We start from the raw sequence: 27611 nt of genomic DNA, 5'->3' as shown, positions 1-27611 counted from the left end.
CCACAGCTGGTTTGAGTATCATGTTTTTAATATATAGGATACAGTGGATTGGCAGAATTGGTGCAAAACTAAGAATATCAGACTCCATTCTGGTCAGTGAGCTTACAGCCTAGGCACTTGGACAAGAAACAGCCCTGCTGTCTGAGTTCAAGACTCCCGCACTCAGCATCAGCGCCTGGGGCTCCAAGACTACTCCCTACTAGGAGGCTTGAGCAGACTTGTGGTGTCCCCAGCAGCAATCAGGGGATGCCCCAGCCATCCTTTCAGGCCAGGTTTGAGGAAACAGGGAACAGAACTGGACAGTGGGGCCCAGGTTGCTGGACAGTAGTCCGAGGGGCTCACGGCTTGAGTTCACACCTTTATTCTCTCTGCCTGCTCGTGGTAGGGAGGAAGGTGACCATCCAGCTAAAGAAAAAACTTTCCAAAAAGCTGTATTTGGCATAAGCTAATACCACTGCTAGTGCTGCCAGTGGCCAGGCACAGGTACAGAGGCCCTGAGGAGTTGGGAGAAGGGGGAACAGTGCAGGCAGAGCAGGAAATCCCGGCTCAGACCCCTGACCCAAGCCCAGAAGGATAAAGGCGGTGCACTAAAGGGTAACATGGTCCTTCTCTTTGGTCAGGCAAAGGCCCTTTTATGGGCCTGGGAGGCAAAGGGCCACAGGGCACAGGCTCAGCCCTTGGGCCCCTAGCGTTAGGCTCATCACATTGAGGCGGTGATGCAAGGAGAGGCAAGGCGAGAAAACAGCAAATCATAGTCCTCCTTAGGGGTCTCTAGGAGCTGCCCTTGTCCTTGTCATCTGTCAGATCATACCTGTGGAGACAAGGAGAGAGGGTTCAAGTAGAAAGATAATTCCTAAGGCAAACACTGCTGAGAGTCAAGATACTGCTTGGGATGCCCACATCCCATATTGAAGTGCCTGTGTTTAAGACTTGACTCTGGCCGGCGCCGTGGCTCACTTGGCTAATCCTCCGCCTGCGGCACTGGCACCCTGGGTTCTAGTCCCGGTTGCTCCTCTTCCAGGCCAGCTCTCTGCTGTGGCCCGGGAGAGCAGTGGAGGATGGCCCAAGTGCTTGGGCCCTGCACCCCATGGGAGACCAGGAGGAAGCGTCTGGGTCCTGGCTTCGGATTGGCACAGCGCACCGGCCATAGCATCCATTTGGGGGGGAGGGGTGAACCAACGGAAGGAAGACCTTTCTCTGTCACTATGTCAAAAAAAGAAAAGAAAACCACCACAAAACTTGACTCCACTCTTGATTCCAGCGTCTTGCTAAAGTATACCCTGGGAGGCAGTGGACTGCTGAAATACTTGGGTCCCGCCTCTCTTGTGGGCTACTGGTTTGAGCTTGGCCCCAGCCTTAGTTGTTGCAGGCATTTGGAGGGTGAACCAGTGAATAGTAGTGGATAGGGGCTCTCTGTGTCTGATTCTCTACTTTTTTTTTTTTTTTTTTGCCAGGCAGAGTGGACAGTGAGAGAGAGAGACAGAGAGAAAGGTCTTCCTTTTGCCGTTGGTTCACCCTCCAATGGCCGCCACAGCCGGCGCGCTGCGGCCGGCGCACCACGCTGATCCGATGGCAGGAGCCAGGTGCTTCTCCTGGTCTCCCATGGGGTGCAGGGCCCAAGCACCTGGGCCATCCTCCACTGCACTCCCGGGCCACAGCAGAGAGCTGGCCTGGAAGAGGGGCAACCGGGACAGAATCCGGCGCCCCGACCGGGACTAGAACCCGGTGTGCCGGCGCCGCAAGGCGGAGGATTAGCCTGTTGAGCCATGGCGCTGGCTTCTACCTTTTTTTAAGATTGAGTTATTTACTTGAAAGGCAGAGTTAGAGGCAGAGAGGTCTTCCATCTGCTGGTTCCCTCCCCATATGGTCTCAATGGCTGGAATTGGGCTGATCCGAAGCCAGGAGATTCTTCCAGGTCTCCCACGGGGTACAGGGGCCCAAGGACTTGGACCATTTTCTGCTGCTTTCCCAGGCCATAGCAGAGAGCTGTATCAGAAGAGCAGCAGCTGGAACTTGAAGTGGCACCCATATGGGATGCCTGCGCCACAGGCAGAGGCTTAGCCCACTATGCCGCAGCACTAGCCCGACACTCTACCTTTCAAACAAAAGTTGAAAATAAGGATGACTCTTGGGTCCTCTTATAAATGAAATGCCACCCAGGGGTTTCTCTGCTTCATGTCAGACAGTTAACTTCCTGTGAGTTCGCTTCCTTCTGCCTCATGGGCCACACCCCTCCCCCAGACACTTACCAATGGGCCGCACCCTGGGAAAGGTCCATGTCGGCTAGATCCAGCTGTACCTGTGTTAGAGGGAGGTGGGGCAAGGTGTTAGGACATGGTCTTGGAGATATCAGCCTAACACCATACAATGCTGGGTTCAAACCATTGCCAAGGTGTTGGGGTCACCTTTAGAGGATCACTGGCATGGGCTGGGGGGTGAGGGGAGTTCCTCCTCCACAAGGACTGCAGCTTGGGACTCTTACCAAGGCTGCCCTGCCCACCTCTGCCCTCGTACCTTCCCCAGCAGCTCACGCTCTCTCGACATGAAGGAGGAATTTGACTTCACAGAGACATCCAGCTTTCGCCTGAGGGCCTCGTCCAGGGGCAGTTCCCACTCAAACCTAGGAAAGGCCTAGGCATCAGGGGCCCAGGGCCTTGCAAGCCCTCCCCCACCCCACAGGGACACGGCTGCCTCACCGCTCACTGAATTCTGGGTTCAGGGTCCTCTTCTTCTGGGATGTCTTCCTCTTGGTGCCACGGTTTTTGTCCGGCAGCAGCGACAGTGACACATAGGGGTCAGGCAGGTCCCGGGCATTCTGCCGTAGGGCTCTGCACCAGGAGGGTGGGGGTGAGAAGGCCATGCAAGGAAGGGACGGAGCAGCAGAGGGGAGGGCGGGACCTTACCGGCAGCTGTGCACCAGGCTGACCAGCTTGCGCTCCTCGTTGTGGTACCACACAGTCAGCTTCACCTGGCCCAGTGGCCCCACTGGGGCCTCGACAGGACTGCGCAAACAGACACACGAGTCTGGGAAGAGGTAGAGCTACGGAGCCCGCATCCCAGCCCCACCCCATCTTCTGTCCCAGCCTCTACCTGTCTCCATGTGTCAGGCGCTGCCGCAGCTCTGGAGCAGAGGAAGTGACGAGAGGGGGTCCCCCCCAGAGCTCGGGTTCTTCGCTCAGAGACGAGGAGCTGTGGCTGTAGCTGTGGCTGTGAGCTTCCACTCCAGAGTGCTGGGACACCAGGACCTGGGGGTAACAGAGCAGTGAGCCTGACAGCGCTCCAGGATCCCCGGCTGCGTGGATTCGGCCTGGGTCTCCCTGCTGCCATCCAGGCACTCACCCCGAGCTGTGCTCTCAGCAGCACCTGCCCCTGCCCGTTGGTGAGCCCGAACCAGCGGTCCATGCAGAGCCGGTCAGCCCCAAGGAGCTCCGAGAGGGCCAGGGATAATGAGCCCAGCACGCCAGTCCCTTCACCACGAACCTATGGGCAGGAGGATTGTGATCACGAGGTAAAGGCATCAGTAAATTATTTAATGTGGGGGCCGGTGGTATGGCATAAAGGGTTAAGTTGCTGCCTGCAACTCTGGCATCACGTGTGGGTTCTAGTTCGAATGTGAACTGTTCTGCTTCCAATCCAGCTCTTTGGTAATGCACCTGGGAAAGCAGCAGAGGATGGCCCAAATGATTGGGCCCTTGCACCCACTTGGGAGACCCAGATGAAGCTCCTGGCTCCGCCCCTGCCCAGCCCTGGCCATTATAGCCATTTGCAGATGAAGAGCAGATGCAGAGAGAGGGAGCTACAGAGAGATCCTCTAACTCTACCTTTCAAATTTTTAAAAATCTTTGAAAAAATTATTTAATCCTGGTGTTCAACATCCAAATGCTTGGACTCTTGTGTGGTTTTAATGAGAAATTTCCCTTCATGAAGGGGTACTTCCTTTTTTTTTTTTTTTTTAAGATTACTTATTTGAAAGGCAGAGGGACAGAGAGAGAATGAACTCTCCATCTACTGATTCATTCCCCAAATGGCCACTATAGCCAGGTCTGACCATGCTGAAGCCAGGATCCAGGAACTCCATTCCAGTCTCCCACGTGCATAGCAGGTTCCCAAACACTTGGGCCATCTTCCACTGCCTTGCCATGCACATTAGCAGGGAGATGGATCTGAAGTGGAGCAGCTGGGACTCAAACCAGTGCCCATATCGGATGCTGGCGTCACAGGTGGTAGCTTAACCTGCTGTACCACAACACCGGCCCCTGGTTTGCCAGCTTAGCGCCTAGTGATCCCCGCCTGTGAAGGATGAGGACTTTCTCTGTCTCTGCTAGTGTCAAAAGTCATAGCATTTGAAGTTATTTTATATTTATCTATTTGAGTTACAAAGAGAGGGAGAGAGATCTTCCATCCACTGGTTCATTACCCAAATGTCCATAAAAGCCAGGGCTGGGCTAGGCCAAAGCCAGGAGTCCCTTCCATGCCTTCCATGTGGGTACAGGGGCCCAAATACTTGAGCCATCCTCCACTGCTTTCCCAGGTGCATTAGCAGGGAGCTAGATCAGAAGTGGAGCAGGGTCTGGCACTGTGGTGCAGTGGGTTAAAGCCCCGGCATCCCATATTGGCGCTGGTTCAAGTCCTGGCTGCTCCCCTTTAGCTCCAGCTCTAAGAAGGCAGTAGAAGATGGCCCAAGTTTTTGGGCCCCTGTACCCTCGTGGGAGACCCGAGGAAGCTCCTGGCTCATGCCTTCGGATCGGTGCAGCTCCAGCCATTGTGGCCATCTGGGGAGCGAACCAGTGTATGGATCGGTGCAGCTCCAGCCATTGTGGCCATCTGGGGAGCGAACCAGTGTATGGAAGACTTCTCTGCCTCTTCTTTGTAACTCTGCCTTTGAAATAAATAATTTTTTTTTTTTGGACAGGCAGAGTGGGCAATGAGAGAGAGAGAGAGAGAGAGAGAGAGAGAAAGGTCTTCCTTTGCCGTTGGTTCACCCTCCAATGGCCACCGCGGCTGGTGCACTGCACTGATCTGAAGCCAGGAGCCAGGTGCCTCCTGGTCTCCCATGCAGGTGCAGGGCCCAAGCACTTGGGCCATCCTCCACTGCACTCCCGGGCCACAGCAGAGAGCTGGCCTGGAAGAGGGGCAACCGGGACAGAATCTGGCGCCCCAACTAGGACTAGAACCTGGTGTGCCAGCACCGCAGGCGGAGGATTAGCCTATTGAGCCGTGGCGCCAGCCCAAATAAATAAATCTTTAAGAAAAAAAAAAGTGGAGCAGCTGGGACTCAAAGTGGCTTAACCTCCTATGCCACAACATCGGCACCCTATTAATTTCTATTTTAATTCATGTAAATTCTCTGCTTATTCTGTCTGCTTTAAAAAATATTTCTTGGGGTCGACGTTTAGCCTTGCAGTTAAGATGCTGCGTCCCACATCAGAGTACCTGGGTTTGAAGCCCAGGTCTAGCTCCTGCTCCAGCTCCCTGCTGATGGCTCAAGTGATTGGGTCTCTGCCACCCATATAAGGAACCTGGATTGTATTCCAGACCCCCAGCTTCAGCCCAAGCTGCTGGGGGTAATTGAGCGCTTTCTTTGTCTCTGCCTCTTTAACCTTTTGATACTCCACTCCATAGGAGGGGGAAGTAAGCACTCTTATCCCACTGTCCCCCAGCCTCTCCTTTCACACACTGCCTGTTCACTTTTGGTTCACCCTTCAACCCACTGAAATCTAGTTTCTGTTCCATTCAGGACACTGATGTTACTCCAATAACCAGTAACTTCCTAGTTTCTAAAGTCAACGAAGTTTTCAGTCATTGAATTTTGCCTCTTAGCAGCATTTGGCCACTTCCTTTTGTGAAACCCTCCCTGTTGATGTCTATCGCGCTCTTTCGTGCCACTCTGGCTACATTTCAGACCCCTTGCAGGGCTCTTTTTCCTCCATCAGCCATTGATCTACCTTCTGGGTGTCCCCCTTGGCTGTCTCTGAGAGCTCAAATTTTACAGTTTCCACTCTGCACTCCCTGTGCTGACAGGTGGCACCCTTATCCATTGAGGCACCTGGTGACAAAAGCCCAGGGGTTACTATGGAGGCTGCTGCTCACCCCAGGCCAGAATCACCACTAGATCCCAGGTCTTGGTCATATCTTACTTTTACTACCCTAATAGTCTTTTAAGGGATGGGTATTGTGGTGCAGCAGGTTAAGCTGCTAATTGGTGTGCAGGCATTTGATCCAGCTCCCTGCAAATGCACCTGGGAAGGCAACAAATGCTGGCCCAAGTACTTGGGACTCTGCCACCCATGTGGGAGACCTGTATGGAGTTCTTGGTACTCCTGGCTTCAGCTTGGGTCAGTCCTGGCTGTTGCAGACATTGGGGGTGGGGGGTAGAGAGAGTGAACCAGCAGATGACAGATCTCTTGCTCACTGTCTCTCCCTCTATCACTCTGCCTTTGAAATAAACAAATATTTAAAAAAAAAAAAAGGTCTCAGCCGGCGCCGCAGCTCACTAGACTAATCCTCCACCTTGCGGCGCTGGCACACCAGGTTCTAGTCCTGGTCGGGGCGCCGGATTCTGTCCCGGTTGCCCCTCTTCCAGGCCAGCTCTCTGCTGTGGCCCGGGAGTGCAGTGGAGGATGGCCCAAGTGCTTGGGCCCTGCACCCCATGGGAGACCAGGAGAAGCACCTGGCTCCTGCCTTCGGCTCAGCGATGTGTGCCAGCCGCGGTGGCCATTGGAGGGTGAACCAACGGCAAAGGAAGACCTTTCTCTCTATCCACTCTGCCTGTCACAAAAAAAAAAAAAAAAAAAAAAGGCTCTTGCTCTCTATGACTCTTAACTCTGCCTTTCAAGTAAGTAAATCTTTTTTTTTTAAAGTCTTAACTGCCCTGTCTGTCTCCAGTGATGCCCTTCTGCTGGCTCTTCTGTCCCTGCTATCAGCATGAGCTTCCTGAACTGGAAATCTGGACACGGTTACCCTTCAGTCCTCCAAAGGTATCCCTGTGCCTTTAAGATAAAATCCAAATTCGTAGGGCCCAGCACTGTGACATAGCGGGTAGAGCCACCATCTGCAGCGCTGGCATCCCATATGGGTGCCGGTTTTAGTCCTGGCTGCTCCACTTCCGTCCAGCTCTCTGCTATGCCCTGGGAAAGCAGAAGATGGCCCAAGTCCTTGGTCCCCTGCACCCGTATGGGAGACCCCAAAGAAGCTCCTGGCTTCATATCGGTGCAGTTCAGGCCATTGTTGCCATTTAGGGAATGAACCAGCAGATGGAACACATCTCTCTATCACTGTCTGTAACTCTACCTCTCAAATAAATAAATAAATAAAAATCCAAACAAACAAACAAGCAAAAAACATGGAGGAACCAGCACCCAAATTGGAACTCAGATTTAGAATGTGAGTATCACAAGCAGTGGCTTTAACCCACTGCACCACCACACTAGTCCATTCTGTTCCTAGACTGAAGTTTTTCTGTCCTTCTCTTCTTGGTCAGAGCCTACTGGCTTTAAAGTCCAGAGAGCACCCAAGGATGCCTTTCTTACTACTTCCAGGTTTCTAAGGTCTGTTAGACCCTTTCCTTTGCTGCCACAGTGCCTTTCACTGTATCTGTCGTTCTGAGAGTGATCTCTGGTTACCTTCCTCCCAAAACACAGTGTGAGCTCCCTAGAGCTGAGTGCCGGTCTTCTCTCCCGATGCCCCGTGTCTGGTTCAGGGCCTTGCCCACGGCAGGGATAGAGGACGTACTTGGAAAGGGGGGTACCTGCAACTCCAGGCTCTCGGCATGTGGCTTCTTGATGAGGAAGGAGGCAGTCTCGTCCCAAACAGGAGCTGCAGTCTGGGCCACGGTCTGGTGGGAAGGGGTTAGGATCAGCGGTGGGTACTCTCCCCCTTCTTCCCTAGCCTTCCCACTCGCCCTGCAGCATCCCCTGCTACCTTGGTTTTATGAGAAACGTCTCCCACAGTGAGGGTAGCATAAGGGCTGGGAGGCTTCGTCCCTTTTCGGAGCTGGGAAAGGAACATGGTGTTAGTCGTCAAACTTGGACCTTGCTAGGCGGATCTCCCTTCACAAATGGCCACGGCCCCATCATCACTGGATAGCCACTCCTCTTGTGGCCTTGGACAGACAATTCTTCCCACACCAGCTCCACCTCCACCTCAGAAAGAGAGGGGCTGTGTACTATTCCAAACCCACCAGGAGCTCCCAAACCCAAGGGAGGTAGAAGAAGGGCCAGGGAGATGTGGGCCTGGGGAAGATCTCACCGGCAGGTCCTCCGCCCGCTCCAGGTACACAGACAGCAGGGCTGCTGCCAGCTCGCCGCTCTTCTGAGTCTGTATCAAGCTGTTCACCTGCAACACCTGGGCAGGACACGGCGGGAGGCTGGGGAGTGGGGCCTGGTGTGTGCCTCGAGCTGAGTGAGGAGCTCACCCTGGCCCACTTCGGCTCCCTCTCTTCCTCCCTCCAGTCTCCTTCCTCACCTCCTCCAACTCAGCAGCAGTGGGGCGGGGGGTGAGACGCTCCAGGCGCAAGTGCAGGCGGCCGGACGGGACGTCCTCCAGGGTCAGCCACTGTGGAAGTGGGCAGGTGAAGGTTCGGGGTGTGGGACAGGGGAGCTAGGAGCAAGAGGCCTGGATGGACATCAGAGGAATAGCTGCTCACCTCGTCAAGGAAGCCAGTGTTGAGGACTGTGGTGAGACTCACTTTACACCTGCAGAGGAAAATCAGTTACAACAGAACCAAACGTTTCTCTCCCCAAGGCCAGCGGCCTCCATGGCCTCCGCAGGCCTGCCCGTCTTCTCACCTGCCCAGGAAGTCATCCTTGTCCAAGTCCTTGTCAAAGACCTCAACGTCTAGCTCTTGGCCTGGAATCGATGTGACAATCACCTAGTGGGAGGAAAAGGGGCATCTTGCCTTCTCTCCCAGTGACCAGACCCCCAGTTCATGGAACCCCACAGGTGTTTGGACCACTTGTGAAACTGGGGGAAAATGGGCCGACCTGAGAGGAGTGCCAGCCCCTGAATTCAGACCTCAAAAACTTCATTCCAGCGGGGATTGAGATCTTCCCGAACGACACGGCTCCGGAAGCTTCGGCCCGCCAGCTTTAGTTTGACGTAGGGATCAGACTTGCCCTTCACCAGTCCTCCCAAGAAACGGTCTTTGGGGATCAGGTCCTGGGCCTCCAACACGTGGATCCGAAGCACATTCTGTGAAAGGGACAGATGGGGCACCAGATGGTGGTCAGAGGGAGAGAGAGACCTCAGGACCATGAACCAGGCCCGGTCCATTCCAGATACTCACCTCCGTCCCAAAGTGACTGTCGGGAGTAGTGTGGCAGGGCCGAGTGGGGGTGTCCACACTGCTGCCTGTCTGGGGGCTCTCACTGTCTGCATCCTGAGAGCCAGGAGCGCCAGGCCCAGCGGGGAAGCAGATTTGTGATGAATCCAAGTATAAGATCTGGGAAGGGTAGTGCGGTCTTGGAATCAAAGGAATGCAGCTAGCCACTAGCAGGCAGGGCGGGCGGGGCTGGGAGCAGAGCAGAGGCTCTGACAGGGAAGCCAGGCCCTTGCCTTGGCCAGACTCTCGAAGGTTCCCTCACACCCGCCCTGACTCACTCACATTCCTTCCTGCAGTCAGACGAGTGAACACTGTCGCATGTCTGTTAGGTGCTTCTACACACACTAGCTCATTTCACCTTGGAGGGCTGTCCCTCCTTCCAGTTAATCCCAAGGAACCCAAGGGGCCTTTCCCCCACCCTCACTGTATCTGCATTTCCATACCCTCATGACCAGTTTCATGTAGATCCTGGAGTTCAGGCCAGAGCCACTGAGCTGGAACCACTGGTCCAGCGTGAGTTCAGGGGCAGTCAGTAGGCGAGCCAGAGGCAGGGTCAGTGCCCCTAAAGTCAGGGCCCTGGAGTCATCCTTGACCTATAGGCACAGGAGGAAAGAGAGGCATGGTGGGGAAGTGGTAACCTGGCTCCTGCTCCGTCCCTCTCCATCACACAGGTGCTCTACTTGCTCTGGTCTGTTGACAGTCCTCTGCCCACTCCATGGTCCCCTCCACCTTCTCTCATTCTGTTCCCATACTTGAAAAGTTTGTCTCTTCCTACTTAAAGCCTACTTATGGGGCTGGTGCTGCGGTGTAGTGGGTAAAGCCACCACCTACAGTGCCAGTATCCCATATGGGTGCCGGGTTGAATCCTGGCTGCTCCATTTCCAGTTCAGCTCCCTGCTAATGTACCTGGGAAGGCAGCGGAAGATGGCCTTAGTCCTTGTTGCCCTGCATCCATGTGGAAGACCCAGAAGAAGCTCCAGGCTCCAGGCACCTGGCTTCGGATCAGCTCAGCTCCAACTAACCATTGTGGCCATTTGGGGAGTGAACCAGCAGATGGAAGACCTTACTCTCTCTTTCTGCCTCTCTGACTTCCAAATAAATAAATTAAAAAAAAAAAAAAAAAAAAGCCTACTTATTCCTGGGGCTGGTATTGTGGTCCACTGGGTTATGCTTTCTGCTTGCAGTATCAGTATATCAAGTGCCAGTTCAAGCCCCAGCTATTCCACTCTAATCCAGCTTAGTGGATGTGGCCCTATGGGTTTGGGCCCCTATAGCTCAAGTGGGAGACCCAAATGGGTTCCAGGCTCCTGGCTTCAGCCTGGCCCAGCCTTGTGGCAGGCATCTGGGGAGTGAACCAGTGGATGGAAGATCTTTCTCCCTGATGTTCTGCCTTTCAAATAGATAATTAAATAAATCCTTTAAAAATAGCTCAATCTAAAAAAAAGTCCTATTTACCCTTCTAGGCCCAGTTACAATCTGACTTCTTTTACCAAATCCACTTCTCCAGCCTGTGCACCTTCTGTGCTGTACTAGTTACCTGACTCGCACTGATCAAGATGTAACTGTTCGATGATGATTTTTAACAATTTTTAAATGTTTTATTCTCTACATGAGAGAGAGGGAGAGGTAGCAAACCCCATCCCCTGCTCCTCTTCCCAAATGCCAGCAATGGCCCACAGCTGGAGCTGAAGCCGGGAGTCGGGACTGAAGCCAAGGTAGGAGGAATCCAATTAGAGGAGCCACCACCGCTGCCTCCCAGGGTCTGCATTAGCAGAGAGCTGGAGTCAGGAGCCAGAGAAGGGACGCAGGCATCTCACCCAGCATCCTTAACTGCTAGGCTAAACATTCTGTCCCTGGTGTTTATTTTCTTATTGTTTATTTAATTGTATTTGCCAGGGTGTGCACTGGCAGGCAGCTGAAATTGTCAGCAGAGGCAGATGGGGAGGGCACGTTACTGTTGGGGCTGCCTGCATCCGTGCCCGAGTGCCTGCTGCCCACGGATGCACCTGAGAAGGCGGCAGATGGTGCCCTGTGTGGGAGAACAGGATGGGGTCCTTGGCTTCTAGCTTGGCCTAACCTAACTGGCTGTGTGGGCATCTGGGGAGTGGACCAGCAGATGGAAAATTCTCTCCCTCCTATCATTCTGACCTTTAGATAAATAAATCATAGAAGAATTTTTGAAAAAAGGAAAGCAGAGCCAGGACTTGAACCCAGGCACCCCAATAGGGGATGCAGGTTTCCCCAAGCAGTGTCTTAACTGCTGCACCAAACACCCACCCCTCCCCCATGGCTTTGATGCGTGCATCCTGTCTACAGAGTTGGCCAGCACAAGCTCTGTGAAGACGGACACTGCTCCATGCTTTTGCTATACCGTAGTTACTGACTTGAAAGGCGGAATGAGAGAGATTGAGACAGAGATCGACCTTCCATCTACTGATTCACTCCCCAGATGGCCATAACAGCCGGGTCTGAGCCAGGCTGAAGCCAGGATTCTACAGAGTTCCATCCAGGTCTCCCATGAGGGTGGCTGGGGCCCAAGCACTTGGGCCATCCTCCATTGCCCTTCCAGGCACATTAGCAGGGAGCTGGATCTGAAGCGGAGCAGTCAGGACTGCAACTAGTGCTCACATGGATGCCGGCACGGCGGGCTGCGGCTCAGCTCGCTGCTGCCGCACCAGCCCTAGCTGCCCGGGACCTTTAAACACTGAGTCTTAGGAGGCAACGTTTACACACCATAAAAACACTCATTTTAAGTAGATAATTACCAATTAAAAAAGCGATCCTAGAGACAGGTGGGGACAGGGGGAGAGTGGAGCAAGTGGGAACCGTAAGGAGATAGACTGAGAAGAGGAACCTGCACGTCGAGCTCCTGGCTCCGAGGGTCTTGCAGGAAGAACCGGAAGGCTTCCTCCCACACGGGGCAATTGGTGTTGTAGACAGCCTGGGGACGGACAAGGGACCTGGCGGTGGGTCGGATGCAGGGCACTCCACAGCGCCCTCCCCCCTTTCTCCAGAAAAGCCTGCACTTTCAGGCACAAGTGCCAGGAGCAGCCCCTGCCCAGCAAGGGCCCTACCTTACTCTCCTGGGTCACGTCCTGAATCGCCAGCTGTACCATTGGGTTGGGTTCCTTGTTCCCCTTCTTCAGCTGTGGGGTGGAGTTGAGCACTTTATCTTGGGAGTCCCAGAGAAGCAGGCTGAGAGCTCACTGCAGCCTTTGCCCTGCGGTGGCTCTGATCCCCTCCTGGCAGCCCGGGGTCACACGGCGCCGCCTCTGGCATCCTCAGCGCGGGAGGGCTGGGAATCCTGCAGCTGAGGCTCTGTCTGAATTCACACACACACACACACACACACACACACACACACAGAGTAGCCCAACTCACAGGAAGATCCTGGGCACGGTCCAGGTAGACAACCAGGATGGCAGCTGATGGGGGCTCTGGCCGAGAGGAGACCCCTCGATTCCACTGCAGAACCTGGGGGAAGATGGTCCTGGTAGTCAGACCCTGGTGCCCAAGTCCCTACACGTCCAGCTGCTTCTCCCCGGCCAGCTTCCTGCTGCCGCGTGGCTCACCTGCTCCAGCTTTTCTGCATCTGACAAAAGGGACAGCCATTCTAGCCTCAGGTGAACTTGGCCTTGGCCCCCTTGTAGAGGGAACCACTGAAGAGAGAAGTAGAAGAAAGTGAGCTGCAGCAGAGATCAGATAAGGACCCAACCACTTCCCTCCTGGGTGAGCCCACCCCTCACTTTCCTCAGCTGCCAACTTACGTCATCCAGCACTCCCGCCTGCAGCACCTTCCCTACATCCAGCCTCATTCTGGGGAGGAGAGAGAAGGGGCATGTTGGTCGGTGGCACCCCACCCCCACGAGGCGGGCAGAGCTCAGACCCCCTTCTCCCGACACTCGGGAGATATTACGTGTCGGTGCACTCGTGGCAGAGGTGTGGGGTGGGGAAGAACAGGACGCCCGGGGCATGGCAGGGACGACCTCCAAGGCCCCCATACAATCCTGATCTAGGCAGAGCCTCACCTGCCCAGGAAGTCGTCCTTGTCGGGGTCCTTGTCAAACACTTCCACCTCAATCTCCTGCCCAGGGACCTCGTGCACGATCACCTGGAGAGCAGAGTGGGAGGAGCTCTGGCTGTAGCTCGGTGGCCCAGCACTCCGCCCACCACTGCCAGGCCTCCCCGGGGCAGGCAGCCCCGCTCCCCTTCAGCCCTCCCACCTCATACGTCTCTCTCCACTGGGGGTTGAGGTCCTCGTCGATGACACGACTGCAGAATGTCTGGGTGCCCACGCGCACGAGTGCATAGGGGTCCGACTTGCCCTCAATCAGGCCCTTCACATATTTGTCCTTGGAACTCAGCCCTCGAGCAGCCAGCAGGTGAATCCGAATTATGCCCTGGGGTGTGGAATTGGAGGGTGAGAAACCCAGCTCGGGGTTCCCACAGACGGGTCTCAGATGGAGAGAGGCCATACCCTGGGCAGAGGGGAGCGCAGCTGGGCCACATCTTGGAGGTCAGGCACGAGCGGCACCAGTAATCGGTTGGGCAACACAAGGAAGGCAGCGATGGAGTCCATGATCATGGTGTCAGAGAGTGAGCTGCATGGGGGTGGGGAAAAGGAGTCGGCTTCCCACGGCCAAGAGACCTCGGTTCTCAGGAAGCCCTTTCCCAAATTCTCTTTTGCAAGGCCAGTGCTGTGGGTTCCAGGCCCGGCTGCCGGACTTCCGATCCAGCTCCCTGCTAATGCACAAGGGAAAGCAGCGGAGGGGCCCAAGTGCACCGACGTGGGAGACCTGGATGAAGCTTCTGGCTCTGGCCTGGCCCAGTCCTGGCTGTTGCAGCCATCTGGGGAGTAAACCAGCAGATGGAAGATCTCTATCTCTTCCCCTCTCTCTGTAACTGACTTTCAAATAAATAAAATAAATCTTAAAAAAAAAAAAAAAGCCCTTTTGCTACTTTTTGCTTCAGTTTCTCATCTATGCCCTGTGGCTTCTTCCTTGCCGGCCCCAGCTCTTCACATCAGCTGAGCTGTGTTCAGCCCTCTATCCCCTACCAAAATACACACGCCCTCTGCAGGAGAACCCCACCCCGCCACACAGTACAGAATGCTGCGGGGGCATCGGCCTCATCTCCCCAATAGTCATGGCTTCCGAGGGCACAGGTGGCGTCCTTCCTTGCTGAGTGCTCCTCACGCCCTCATCTGGGGCTGGAATACTTAGCAGGTGCGGGAAGTCCTTGGTACCTGAGTCCCGGGATATCCAGCAGGTTGGTCATCCCTGTCCAGTTGATGTCTAGGGTCTGGAAGGGAAGGGACGGGGTCAGGACAGACCCTGTGGGCCCAGGTGCGTCCATCCAGCAGTTAGGCCCTCAGCTTGCCTGCTGTCCCCTGCTCATTCCCCTCTCCCATCCTCAGTCCCTCCGCGTGTCCCCTTACCGGGCGTCGGATAAAGAACATGGACACAGCGCCCACGATAGGCACGTCCCCCATGAGTGGCTCAAGGATGACCCGCAGGACACCGTGCAGCTGGGACAAGAAGGGAAGACTGAGGGCCCCTCCAGGAAAGGACCCCTCCGTCCTCCCAGACTTCCCCAGCCGGGCTCTTCCCGCCCCCACCTCCCCACCTCCCAGGAAACCTAGGACAAAGACTCGGGTTATGCAGGCCCCACACAGCTGTCCCACCTGCATGCCCTTGACCCCTGCTTTGCAGAAATACTTCTTCACTTCCACATCGATCTGCACATCCCCCACGTAGCTGGGGGGTGGGAGGAAGAGAATGACGGGGTCAGTGCCTGGCTGGCGGGGGTGGGGGGTTGGTGATAGGGAGAGGGGAGTCGTCGGGGTGACCCGGACCCGCTGCGGGGTGGCAGGAGGGGTGGCGAGCAGGGCTACCTGACGTTCAAGTCCAGCAAGATCTGGTCCTTTCTCTGGCTGGGGTGGACCTTCACGCCAATGACGCGCAGTGGCTGCAAGGGAGGAGTGCCTCAGCCCCCTGGGGTCGCCCCCTCCCCCGGCCCGGGCCTGCCTCCCACACCGAACCTTTTCTCCCAGCTCCACTCTGGTGAACGTGAACGTCTGCAGGTGGGGGTTGGAGCCCCGAACAGCGGGGGCCACGGTCTCAGCCAGGAGCTTCTCCATGTACTGGCCCAGGAAGGGCCAGACCTGGGCCGTGATCTGGAAGGGAAGGGAGGCGGTCTTCCCCCTGGAGGAGGCTGGGTCCCCTCGGACGCCTCTGCCCCCAGGGCACGGGGCACTAGGCTGGAGCTGGAACTGAGGTGTGCGTGGCCCAGCAAGAGGCATGAACCCCCATTCTCCCTTCATGCAGGGGAAGACTTGGGACGGCCCTCACCTTATTTAGCCATTCCGCCTTTTCCACGTCTGGGAAGCTGACCTGAAGGTGAGGAAGGCAGAGACAGGGATAAGCATCACCCCCTGCCTGGGGTTCCCCCGGGGGATCCCAGAGGAAGCACCAGGGGGCACGGGGCTTCCTCCCAGGGCACGGAGGTCTAATGCGGGGAGCTGACATGGCACAGGCCACACAAAGTTGCTTTGTGGATGGCTCGGGGGAGTTCAGTGACAGCTGCTGGGGCCGAGGAGGGGGAGGGGGGAGGGGCGCATTCTTTCTAGAGGGGCAGGTCGCGGCGGCGGGCGGGCGGGAGTCCTGCTTCCTTTCTGCGGCCTCTCCTCCTCCCTCGGATTGGACCCAGTTCTGTAGCAAGGCGAAGGTGAAGAGGGAGGCAAACCCTTGCTCGAGGAGCCGCCGGAGGAGAGGTTTAGGCCCTGGCCGTGTTTTCTTCTCCTCTTTCTTCTCTCTCTCGTCTCCCCGGGTGACTCAGGACACCTGTGCCTTGTATTTGGGGCGAGGGGCAGCAGCTTCCACGGGGAGGGGCGGGAGGAGGGCCGCAGCGGGCCTGGGATCGTGTCTCCCCCCCCAGACTGGCACCTCTGCAGGGAGGGGCAGGGAGGGGTCGCGTAGCGGGTCCCGCTTCGGAAACCCAAGAGGCGGCGTCGGGCCCGCCGCAGGAGACCGTGCGCAGAACTAAGGGTCCCGGTCCGGAAAAGGGTGGGGCCGGCAGGGGCGGGGCTGCGGGCAGCCGGAGCTGCAGCGACCCCGCCCGCACCCCGCCGCTGGTGGCCGGAGGGCCAGTGCCGGTGCTGGGGCGCAGCTTAGCAACGCCCCGGGGCTAGTGCCCGGGGAGGAGAGCGGGAAAAGGGAAAACCGTATGGCCTTCAATAGCAGGAAAAAAAGTCTGGAGGCGGCTGGGACGAGAGACGAGAGAGGGAACCCCCTGAGCGGCAACGGGGCCGGGATGCCCAGGAGCAGCCCCCGAGCCCCGTTCCAGACGTCTCGGCCAGGAGGGATAACGGGGTCCCCCCTGGCTACCCCTGCTGCTGCGCAAGGGGAGAGGGCGCAGGACCCGACCTGGGGGCGCGGCCAGGTTGGGGAGAACGGGTGGTCGGTCCCGAGGGGTCGCATGGTGAGGGTCCCCAGCACCTGGGGGGGGGGGGCAGGAGCGGGCGGTGCTGCCGCGAGGACAGGGTGGTCGCTCACCCAGGCAGGCAGCTCTCGATGGCTCAGGTAAAGCGTTTTTGCCGTGAGCCGCTCCTCGTCGTCCAGCAGCTGCCTCGCCGCCCGAAGGCTCCGTTTCTTCTCGTCGCGGACCCGGCGCCAGCCCAGGTAGAGGGCGAGGCCGAAGAGCACGAACCCCACGCTGAGTCCCGCCGCCCCGGCCAGGTACACCGGCACCAGCACCAACAGCCGCCGCCCGAAGGAAGTCAGCACGGCCAGCACCTCACCCGCCGCGCCCGGGCCCCCAGAGCCCGGGTCCGGGGGCTCCGAGGGCGGCTCCCGGGCTCCGGGGCCGGGGCCGGGGCTCGAACCCTCTACAGGAGAGCGCTCCATGGTGCCACTTCGGCGAGGACCCGCCCGACCCGGACCACCAGCTGGGGCTGGACTAGCGGAGCCGCCTGCTCCCCCTGCAAACCGTGACCCCCGGGCTGGGGGAGGGGCCTCAGGCCACGCCCCCTCCCCCCGACGGTTGGGGTTGGTCCGCGCCGCAGAGACCGAGGCGGGGTGAAGAGGCTGAGCCCCGCCCCTTTTCTGCGGGGAAAGCCAGGGCTTCTGGGCGGCGGGACCTCCTGATTGGACGAGCCTGCCAAGGCCGGCGGTCAGAGATGGCGGGAAAAGCAGCAGAGGGGCTAACGGACAGATTTTGATTGGTCACCAAGGGGAGGAGGCGTGTCATACCAATTCGAGGCGGGACCCAGTGCCCCCCACGTGGGATTGGAGTGCCCTGGTATGACGTCATGCAGAGCCGCACCGCCGATTAACTCGGTTTTAAAGCGAGCTGGGATTTGTGAAGTTGAGGGGTTGGTTGTGGAAAACCGGGGTTCCCTTCCGCTCGTGCAGACGGTTTGGCAGGACTTGTCTCGCATGCTCTGAGCACGTTCTTTGCCTTTCTGGTTTTGCCTGGCCGCCCTTACAAAAGGAAAGGAGATGAGCGTATTGGGAGTGGAGGTGTTGGGCGACCGCCCTGGAGTGCGCAGTGTGAGGGCTGAGCTGAGAAAACGGGAGACCCAGAGAACGAACGAGAGGACCTGGCCTTCGGGGGCGAAAAGTCAAAGAAGCGAAGGGGCGACTAGGCAGTGAGGCTTGCTGTTTGGAGATCTTGAAGCGTTAATCACCTCCGTCATGGGGGATCCATTGCACCTAAATTAGCTCCAGAGGAGCGAGGACTCAGCTGCCGCAGGGTTAGTCCATTTTCCGAGAATGTCCTGACCCTGAGGGACTTCTACGCCATTCCAATAAGAAGTCAAGCGTCCTGAGACCATTCGGGTTCTTATTTGTTTGGACCAGAGGCAAGGGCTGGAACACAATCATGTGTAGAACTAATGCATTTCCACACGGGACTGTACGGGTTCAGGAGGGGGAAGGGCAAGGTACACTGATAATGGCTTTGGAGGCAGACTGCTGTCCAGAGACCCAGCAACTGGATTAAGTGGAGGTTGAAGAGGGGACAGCTGGTCATAAAGTGATCAGCTTTAATGCAGTGTACTTGTGTGCATCTTATTGTTGTTCCGTGGGATGCAGCAGGCGAGCTGGGGCTGTTCCTGGGAAAGACTAGGTCTGCAGCTGATACTTTTTATCTGGCTCTGCAGGGCATAATTTTATCCGGCTGTGTTTCATCAAAGCTACTTTGCCCAGCCTCCCTCCCTCAAGTTTTCTCGGTTCGATTTCTCCACACCCCCGGGGCTGGCGGGACCTGACTGCTTCGGTTTCCAGAGCTGTAGTTTCTATCTTCCTCCCTTACCCTCCATATTCCCAGAAGTGACAAAGAGCCTGGTGGAGCTACGAGTAATCTGTTCACCAACCAGCGAGGCAGAACGGAACCTGAAACTCACTAAGTACTGGAGCAAGGAGGGTCCCTGAGGCAGGTGGATGACAGAGTGACCCATGGAGGCCCCTTTTCAAACTTCTCCTCTTCCTCATCTCCTCCCCTCCCCTCCCCGCCCCACCTCAAGATCATCAGCACCTCCTATTTAAGACGCTATACCAGGGCCAGAAACTCATCCTGAGAGACGCTTTTGTCTCAGCCAGGGCCCAGAAGCTAGCGGACCAGCAGCTGCAATGCAGTTACCGACGTCAGTAAACAGGGTGGGGCCCGTCCATTGACAATCTTGCTGCCCAGGTGCCACCTGCTGGCGATAAGCAGTAAGTGGGCACAGGCAGACATGGCCGTTAGAGGAAGTGGGGCCTCACAGGGCGGGGCCTAGGGGAAGCAGAGGACCTAGACTTCCAGGGTTGGCAACCCGGGTTTATGTCAACGCTAATTACCTCCTAGGTGAAGCCGAGTCTGATGATGTATTCTGGCCTCAGCTCATTAGGAAACTTGTGTTAGTCTTTCAAAGTTAGTAACAATTGGTGGTCCCACTGTTGAATGCCTCTATCTTTAGAACTTTCTCTCTGGAACCAGACTGCCTGAAGAGATTCCTGGCCCCATTCCTAACTGGTTGTAGAACACTTTGCAGGTTATTTATTTATTTATTTATTTTGACAGGCAGAGTGGACAGTGAGAGAGAGACAGAGAGAAAGGTCTTCCTTTTGCCGTTGGTTCACCCTCCAATGGCCGCCGCGGCTGGCGCACCGCGCTGATCCGATGGCAGGAGCCAGGTGCTTCTCCTGGTCTCCCATGGGGTGCAGGGCCCAAGGACCTGCACTCCCGGGCCATAGCAGAGAGCTGGCCTGGAAGGGGGGCAACCGGGACAGAATCTGGCGCCCCAACCAGGACTAGAACCTGGTGTGCCGGCGCCGCAAGGTGGAGGATTAGCCTAGTGAGCCGCGGTGCCGGCACTGCAGGTTACTTTTTAAGCCTGCTTCCTCCTCTGCAAAATGAGTGATAATGCTACCCATTGTGTCAGTGAGTCCACGTAAAATGCCTAGAATGGTACTTAGGCTTACAGTAGGCACTCAGCGAACATTAGCTGTTATTCTAGAATTCCATTTATTTCCTGTGCAACACAGAACCTTCCTCCGTTGCTCAGCAACTTAAATACTTCAAGACATCTATTGGGTTTCTCCTCCTCAGCCTGGTCTTGCCAGTCCCCCACCCGCATCATTTTTCCAGCTACCCCACTGGTTTGCCAACGGGCCTCTCAGAGTTCTGTTTAGAGGGGTAGACCTTTGGCCTGGCCATTAAGGAGTGCCTGGATTTTGCATCTCAGGTTCTTGCACACGCTGGGAGGCAGCAGGTAGGGAGACCTGGGGTGAGTTCTGGGCTCCTGGCTTCAGCCTGGCCCTGTTCCAGCTGTTGTGGGCATTTGGGGAGGGAACCAGCAGATGGAGGCTCTCAGTCTCCGACTCCTTCTTCTGTTGGTTCACCCCCAAATAGCTGCTACGGCTGGAACTACACCGATCCGAAGCCAGGAGCCAGGTGCTTCTGCCTGGTCTCCGACACAGGTGCAGGTGCCCAAGTACTTGGGCCATCCTCCACTGCATTCCTGGGCCACAGCAGAGAGCTGGCCTGGAAGACGAGCAACCGGGACTAGAACCCGGGGTGCCGGAGCCGCAGGCAGAGGATTAGCCAAGTGAGCCACGGCACTGGCCCCTCTGCCTTTCAAATAAATTAAAAAAAAATATTACATTACATTTCTAAGAGCACTCAATACTTTGGAGCAGTTCCACTTAGGTGGATCATAGGAGCTACGAGCACAATCCATGACTAAGGTTTAAGCACCCTTACGGAGCCCCCAGGAAGCTGCCCAGAGCACAGCAGACCCCCTCAGTAGTTAGGAACTGGCAGGACTGGGGTGATTCTTGTAGCCAACTGGCAGTCCCAGGTTGTGCTCACATGACTGCTAGTGTAGATCACCCATTATCTCAGACCAGCTCAAGGCTTTATCCCTAAGCAGCATTTTCAGGGAGAGGGATGCAGTGTTTGAGTCAACTCAAGTTACAGACGTATCTGAATACTGTTTAGTACTTCCTTGTGTTACAGTCGAGTACATGGGCTTTCAACATTTCTATCCAAGATGAGTTTCACTTTTCAATAAAACATAGCCCTTGCACATATCAGACTGCTCTTACATGACCGCACTAACATTTTCTAGGTACAAATGTTTGCTTTTTCCCCCCGATGTTCAGATTTCATCCAGGGCTACTCGTAAACTGACTCGTTTTTTCTGTATCTGCGATGACTTGGAGGTGAAAGGGAAGCAGCTGTTTACTGGCCCGACACAGCCAGGCTGCAGAGCTGTTAGGGCCGACCTGGGCTCACAGCTAGCCAAGGAGTTCTGCTGGACACAAATCATTTCATCAAACAAGGTCACTCACGGACTGTGATGGAAGTGAGACAAACACGACAAGGCCACTTGGTGATTGTGATGAAGTGAGACACACGCGCACAATCACCTCACAATTTTGTTTAAGCACAAAACAAGGTCAGTGTGCAAACCACAAAACAGCGAACGTCCCCCTCTCCCGGCTAACAAGCAGCGGCTGCTTCATCGCCAAGTGCCTGCCCAGCTAGTGCGCTGCAGCCTGCCTTCCTGGAGGACTAGGGAAGACCAGAGTCCCGGTCCTGCTTCCCCCGACAGCATCCGCGCCACAGGAGCAGCCGCGTCCCAAAACTCACTCAGCCAAGCCCCTGTCCTCCACGTGCTTTCTACCGTGCTCCTGGGAACACACACAACTTCCCGTGGTGTGCCCTCTCCCTACCGCAACGAGCATGCAATTCAGCTTGTTCTGTACATGTGTGTGGCTGCAGGTCTTCAGCTGGAGTGCACTAAGACACCCGATGTCTACAGTTTTCCCAAATTCAACCTGGAGATACTTGGCACGAAGGAAGGAATAAAGTCAGTGAAGATTTCACTGGTATCCATGACCACATTCTCCCCTTAATGCTCATAAACCATCTCTTTTAATAATCCAGAATTTTGCCAGAAAACCAACATTAAGCTTACCAATGTGGTGTTTCTAAAACCCATCAACAGTGTTTTTCCCCTTTTAGTCTTTTTAATGGCCAGCCTTGACCTAGCCCACCATCTTCAACCTCAGACGTTGTAACCTGAGTGATCAACCAGACAAGAGAGCAAGAGGTAGCAGGAGATACTACGGGGGAGCACAGCACACGGCCGCTCTCTCTACCCCCAGGTCCGCTGCCCCCATTAAACTAGGGACACCTGAGTTGTTTCCCCTCCATCAGCCGTGAGCTGAGGAGGAGCTGATGTTTGGCTATTGGGGCTCTTGGCCTTATTGACCCATAAGTGGATTTAAAATCTCTGGTCCTGTGGAGACAGAGGTAAGAAAGGGACAAATCCTGGGGACTATGTCCCAGAAGGACTCCCTCTTCCCAGCACCTCCCAAGCCTTGGAGGCTTAAGGCATTGGCCACTGAGGAAAGGACGAACAGGAGGGACTTTAACTGCCATCAACACCGAGCAAAACAGCCCCTTGCCCTGCTCTGAGTAAGAGAAGGCTCTGTCAAGTACGTAACATCCCGGCCCCATTCCTCACCACGTGTACCCTTCTTAGACCTGCCCCCCTCAATGACCCTAGGAGCCCTGGTTACTAAGGCAACCTGGGAACAGCACATGCAGACAGAGACCAGAAACAGATGGCACTATTTTTAAACTAGACCTGGTGGCTCCAATGCTTTTACCCCACAAAGTGCCTTCCCCAAAGCCCCATCTGGTCATCTTCTGGGTCCCTACCCTTCTTCATTGGCCTCCATACAACTTGCCCAGGCAAGGGGAGGGTGGGGTCTTTATCCCATTTTGGCACGGGATCTGCTTACTGCTCCCAACTTCCACACAGAATATCTAACATGTTTTCACTGCCTCCATTAGTTAAAAATAATTGTTATTTTATTTCTTTGGAAAGTATTGGGCCCTGCCCTATCCATTTCCACACCAAACTAGGGTGATGAGCACTCCCCTAGTCTTTGGGCTGGAGTACTATGGTCCCAGCCTTCCCAGGGGCCCAGGAGCAGCTCCTGTATTGTCCAACCCAGCTGGGCCCCAAACTGTCTGAAGGCTCCAGCCAGGCCTTCTCCTCCGGCCACCCACCTCCCAGTGCTTCCTGGTCCTCCCTCTGGGCAGGGCATCTGTTTTCTTCCAAAACCACTGCTGACACCTGTGCTGTGCAGAAGCGAGGACAAGATCAGGGATGCCCCCAACTCCCACAGAACACAGCCCTCAGTCCGCCCTTCCTCTCTGCTGGCTTCAGTCTCTACTCCTGAGCAAACCCCACTGCAGTGAGGCTTGAAGGAGACGGACAAGAGAACCCGCCTGTGGGAGGTGAGAGAACACACCAGCCCAACCTCTCCTCAGAAGCATACTCCTTAGTCTCTCGTCCTAGTTCTTGAGCCCTTCAGACAGGGCCTGGGAGGGCCAGGCGAGGGGGTAAGGACCCCTCCACCCCAGGCCTAGGAGGCTACACCAGGGGAGTGTCCATTAGGCCCATCAGTGTGGCATGGCCGTGATGCGCATGCTCTGGGAAGCGATAGGGTAAGTCACCATGGGCGTGGTGGTGTGGCTCATAGTGATTCCTGCCAATGGCTGGGCCATCGACACGGCCACAGGAGCCACAGGAGCCACAGAGACAGCCACAGGAGCCATGGAGACAGGTGGGGGTGCCATTCCCTGGGCAATTGTTTGGGCCAGAGCAGCTGACAGTGGCGTGATCTCTGGGGTCAAGTGTGGGGGTGGGGGTGGTGGAGCAGCAGGAGGTGCAGCATTAGTTGGGGGAGCAGCTGGAGCTCCAGCAGGGGCCACCAGTTCTTGTTGGGAAACAGGACGAGGCTGTAGCGCCTGGCTGCTGAGAGTAGTGTGCGTCTGGGCGATGCCATGGTTAAAAGTGGCAACAGTACCCACGGTGGGGGCTAGAGTTTGCTCAGTTGCTGGTGCAGTGGAGCTCAGGGTCATGACCTTGGCCTGGTTGCGGAACTGGGCGTTCTGTTCCAGGAGTACCTCGTTGGTGGCCAGCAGGTTGCTGACCTGCTTCTTGAGCTCCTCCACCCGCTTCCTGAGCATGGCATTCTCCTCCTCCAGCAGCCTGCACTCCACTCCGCGGGCTGGAGCCAGGCTGTACTCATAGGACTCAAAGTGCGGGCCGTCGGCAGGGCAGCAGCCACCTCGCCGGCGCTTGGGGCCCGGCTCATGGTCCTCAAAGCCCCGGTCGGGAAGGTCATAGATTATGTCATAGAGATCGTGACGTCGGCCGGGGGGCACTGAGCCTGTGGAGCCGCCCCCGCCAGAGCCGCCTGCGCTCCGAGCATCAAATTCAAAATCCCGCTGCAGGTGGCGGAACTTGCACTTGGCTCCTCTCTGACAGTCACCCTTCAGAAAGTCCCGGCAGATGGGGACCTCCTCCTTGCCATTTGGTAGGTCAGCCGGTGAGAGGCCCAGGCCGGCTGCCACTTTCTGCCTCAGCCGAGGGGGAAGCTCGCCTGTCTTTTTATAGCCATCCTCATCCTCCTTGGAGCCGTGGATGAAGCGGCAGTTTGGGCGACTGCACTCCTTGTTCTGGAAGTCGTGGCAGAAGATGAATTCATTTTTGCTCACCCCCAGGTTGGACACCTCGCTCATGTCTGGGTGGCGGTACCGGCAGCGCTTGCCTCGCTTGCACACATTCCTCAGGAAGTCTCTGCAGATGGCGTCCGAGCTGGCCCCGCCACCGCCTGCCCCTGCTCCACTGGCCTCCTCGCCGCCACTGCCTCCAGGGCCTCCCCCGCTGCTCCCAGTGCCGTTGGCATAGCCGTCCCGGTCGGGCATCCTGGTCCCCCCCAACTCAGGGCTTTCTTCCTTTCCTTGCCACTCTTGGTGACTGCTGAAAAAGAGGAAAATCGTGTCAAACAAGAGTCCTCCAGAGAGACTGCACGCCTTCTGACTACAGACAGGCAAGCCGGTAGGGCAGTGGCTTTACAAGTGAAGAACTGAGGGGATGAAAATTCTGTCTGGACTGGCTGACTGGTCAGAAGTCCCGCCCAGATCCTTGTGCACCTGGTCTGGTCAGGATGATTCACACTTGCCTGGCTAACGGAGGAGAGGGAGTTAGGATAAAGCCACCTCATCTAATGATGCGCCAAGAAGGGGGCAGGGAGAGAACAGTGTTAGATTTTATCTTCCCTTCTGAGCTGACCTTATTAAAGTTGTGGGTGTGCAATTAAAACTGCTACCAGTTTGAGGAGGGGGAACAGAGAACGGTTAACAGCTGAAGAGGACGAATAACTTCTAACTTTCTAAAGCACAGTAGGGTAACTAGAGTTGCCCGCAATCATTTCAAAATAGAGAATTTATATTTGTTCTCAACACAAAGAAATGACACATATCTGAGGTGCTGGGTATGCCAACCACCTCGATCCGATCAATACACGCTCCATGTGTGTGGTGGAATGTCACACTGCACCATAAGTATGTGTAATTACTGTGTCAATTAAAAATATGTCTTTAATTAGAAAGGAGACTCAGAGGAAAAAGAAAACCTGTTCGTGCAGGAATGGGCTGGGAGGAGACTAGGAGTAGTGCCCAGGACGGGATGCTTAGCTACTGGGCTGTGGGTCATGTTCCCTGTACTCCCTCATCTGTGGGATCTCGGGTGAGGGCTCTGTCTCAGATCTCTACCACCCAACAGACTGGTGTCACCAGCGTGGGGACAGTTCCTAAACCTGTCTTCTTCAGTATTCTCTCCCTGCCCACCACTCCCCCCAACCGTACAGAGGGCAGCCTCTCCTCTCAGGGGAGCAGATCGCAAGCCGGAGCCTCCACTTCTAGACCCCCGGAACAAAAGGACCTGCGCCAAGGGCAAGGTGAGGGGGTTAATTTCACGGGAACAAGTGACCTTCCTTCCCCTATTCTCCAAGCCCCCTTTCTACCCACCCCCACCCCCGCCATGGGAAGATCCCACTGACATCAAACCACACCACGCCTTACCCCACAAAGATCCTCTTTATTTATAGACTCCATAAAAGCTTTTTAAGTCTCCTATTTCCCAAGAGAGCTCTGGAATGTCAGTCCACTGCCCTAGTTCTAGCCCTCCCTTCTCTCCACCCCCAGGAAGACTGGAAGTCCCTGCGACCACGTGTCTAACCTCCTGAACCTCTTCTCGGCAGTGTTCGGGCTCCCCCTGCTGTTCAAACAGGAGAACTCATACTGTTGCCCCGCGAGCATAAGGGACTCCTTCCCGATCCCTCGGGCCTTGACCTGTATCATACCTCACCGGATCCCTTGGCTTTGCCTTCAGATCTCCCAAAAGCAGGTGACCAGACCTGCGGCCAGAGTCACACAAGAAGCTCCAAAGGAAGTGGGCTCCTTTTCTTCCAAAAGGAGGCCGCCCCAGAACAACAGACACATTCAGAGAAGAGATAAAAGATACAAACTGCGTCCCCCAAGGGAAATGATTAGGCGAAGAACCAATGCCACTTCTCCAAGCCCGAGCCGCGCCGCAAGGCCCACCGGAAGCGGCTCCTTCCCTAGGACACGCCTCCCCACCCCTCTCCCCGCACTGGTACCTGAGGTAACTCAGGTGAACTCCGGGGCTCCTGTGGGTCTCCACCTCCACATCACTGCTGGGTTCTGAACAGGAGAGAACACAACAGAAACAGGCTTGGGTGCAAGAAAGGGAACGCGCGCAGGGCTACGGAGTGACGGGGGCAAGAACGCCAAGAGCCCGGGGAGCCTCCGCATTTCCTCGGGTTCACACCGAACTGCTCCAGCAGCAAGAGCGAGGCGGCAGAACGCATTCGGGGAGGCTGCACTGGGGTTCCGGCCCCCAGCGAACAAAGAGGGAGGGGCGCCCCGCCTCGAGACGAAGGAGGATGCGGGGGTAGGACCCGGCCCGGGACTGGAGTTCTGGAGGCGGAACATGGAGTCGTGGGAGGGCAGCAACTGACAGTGCGGCGGGACGGCCGAGCCGACTGGAGGGCGGTGACTCGGACGCTTTCCAGCACCCCAGAGTTGGAGGGAAAAGTCCTAGGAGTTTCCCGGCAGCAAGTCCTCCAGCCCGGCGGGCTCCGTGCAGCGCTGCCAGGACGCGGCGGCGGCGGCGGCCCGGACCAACAGGGCACTGAGAGAGCGCAAAGTGCGGCCGGGGCCGGGGCGGGGGGCAACGAGTGTTCCTAGGTGACATCAAGATGCGGGGATGGGCAGGGCTGTGACGTCACGGAGCTGGCGTTTGCTCGCGAAAGCGGGGTCCGTCAGAAAAGGGGCTCTGCCCTGGGCTTCCGTGAAACACAGCCAGCTCGGTCCTGGGGGGCCGCGTGTGCGTGTGGCCCGGCCGAGCGCGGCCACTAGGCCGACCTCGACTCCTCCCCTCCGGGCGCGGCCTCTACCTCAGCCTCCCGCCTCCCTCACCTGCCGCCGCCGCCGTAGTTGCTGCTGCCGCCTGCCGGTCCTCTAGCTTCGACAAAGAGCCGCCCACCCTACGGCTCTTCCGCTTCCTGCGGAAGAAGTGGCGCTCTAGCCGTCAGACCCGGAACCACACTCTATGGTGTGCGAGGGCCGAGCGACGAGCCGCAGGAAGTTCCCGGCAAGCTCCGCGCGTCACCATGGCAACCGACCACACAGCGTCGCGGCACTCGGGCCGCGCGACGGGGACCTCGGCAGAGGCCGGGGCGCGACGAGCACTCGGCCGTGAACTCGACCCCAGTCCCCGGGCGCGCTTTCCCACAGCTGCGGGGACGTCCACCGCCCCGCCCCGCAGACATCCTCCACGCCGACCCCCACCCAGCGGAGAAACCACGGACACACAAGTTTGGTTCTTCGGCTAGGACAGCAGAGGCTTTTTATTGTACGCGCG

At 56.6% G+C, this 27611-nt stretch overlaps 2 protein-coding genes and 1 long non-coding RNA gene across 10 annotated transcripts in view; 1 reads left to right on the top strand and 2 right to left on the bottom strand.

The window, feature by feature from the left end:
* Positions 1-14265, top strand: part of LOC138844361 (uncharacterized) — a 29421-nt gene extending 15156 nt beyond the window's left edge. For 2 of the 4 annotated variants that reach the window (XR_011380094.2, XR_011380096.2), the window contains exon 4: positions 14010-14265. This is a non-coding gene — a long non-coding RNA (uncharacterized LOC138844361). Of the gene's footprint in view, positions 1-10204; positions 10446-14009 lie in introns of those variants that run through there. The other 2 variants (XR_011380093.2, XR_011380095.2) reach the window with 1 other exon arrangement.
* ESYT1 (extended synaptotagmin 1) lies at positions 11-17338 on the bottom strand. 2 transcript variants are annotated; one of them, XM_051832783.3, is made up of 31 exons: positions 16873-17338; positions 15670-15711; positions 15360-15494; positions 15213-15286; positions 15003-15075; positions 14757-14846; positions 14565-14620; positions 13797-13920; positions 13543-13719; positions 13348-13430; positions 13087-13135; positions 12892-12978; positions 12701-12793; positions 12394-12465; positions 12174-12260; positions 9763-9912; positions 9284-9439; positions 9013-9189; positions 8787-8869; positions 8645-8693; positions 8464-8553; positions 8248-8343; positions 7921-7992; positions 7748-7834; positions 3340-3480; positions 3091-3245; positions 2904-3002; positions 2697-2828; positions 2515-2620; positions 2250-2299; positions 11-811 (listed from the first exon to the last, which is right to left on the bottom strand). In XM_051832783.3, the coding sequence occupies exons 1-31, from the start codon at positions 17221-17223 to the stop codon at positions 772-774; spliced, it is 3276 nt and encodes a 1091-aa protein (XP_051688743.1). In that variant the 5' UTR covers positions 17224-17338; the 3' UTR covers positions 11-771. The 2 variants fall into 2 exon arrangements, with proteins under 2 accessions (XP_051688743.1, XP_089164624.1); XM_089308498.1 differs by lacking the exon at positions 16873-17338 and adding an exon at positions 16064-16317.
* A 4379-nt stretch (positions 17339-21717) lies between these two features.
* Positions 21718-27288, bottom strand: ZC3H10 (zinc finger CCCH-type containing 10). 4 transcript variants are annotated; one of them, XM_017341928.4, is made up of 3 exons: positions 27167-27288; positions 26326-26389; positions 21718-24644 (listed from the first exon to the last, which is right to left on the bottom strand). In XM_017341928.4, exon 3 carries the CDS (start codon positions 24587-24589, stop codon positions 23279-23281), a length of 1311 nt encoding a protein of 436 aa, XP_017197417.1. In that variant the 5' UTR covers positions 24590-24644; positions 26326-26389; positions 27167-27288; the 3' UTR covers positions 21718-23278. The 4 variants fall into 4 exon arrangements, with proteins under 4 accessions (XP_017197417.1, XP_017197418.1, XP_008254861.1 ...); XM_017341929.4 differs by having other exon boundaries at positions 21718-24641; XM_008256639.5 differs by lacking the exon at positions 27167-27288 and adding an exon at positions 26707-27036.
* Positions 27289-27611: the final 323 nt, after the last annotated feature.

Source organism: Oryctolagus cuniculus, chromosome 11 (assembly GCF_051225735.1).
Source record: "Oryctolagus cuniculus isolate XC-2025 breed Fujian yellow rabbit chromosome 11, ASM5122573v1, whole genome shotgun sequence".
Classification (NCBI taxonomy): Eukaryota; Metazoa; Chordata; class Mammalia; order Lagomorpha; family Leporidae; genus Oryctolagus; species Oryctolagus cuniculus.
Note: the sequence above shows the minus strand (reverse complement) of the source record. Positions and strands in the feature narration are given on the sequence as shown.

Coding starts and splice junctions, on each gene's coding strand:
- ZC3H10 (XM_017341928.4), bottom strand. CDS start 24,589: ATGCCCGACCGGGACGGCTATGCCAACGGCACTGGGAGCAGCGGGGGA.
- ESYT1 (XM_051832783.3), bottom strand. CDS start 17,223: ATGGAGCGCTCTCCTGTAGAGGGTTCGAGCCCCGGCCCCGGCCCCGGA. Junction 15,712..16,872: donor ATCGAGAGCTGCCTGCCTGG/GTGAGCGACCAC, acceptor CCTCACCTTCAG/GTCAGCTTCCCAGACGTGGA. Junction 2,300..2,514: donor AGCGTGAGCTGCTGGGGAAG/GTACGAGGGCAG, acceptor CCTCTAACACAG/GTACAGCTGGATCTAGCCGA.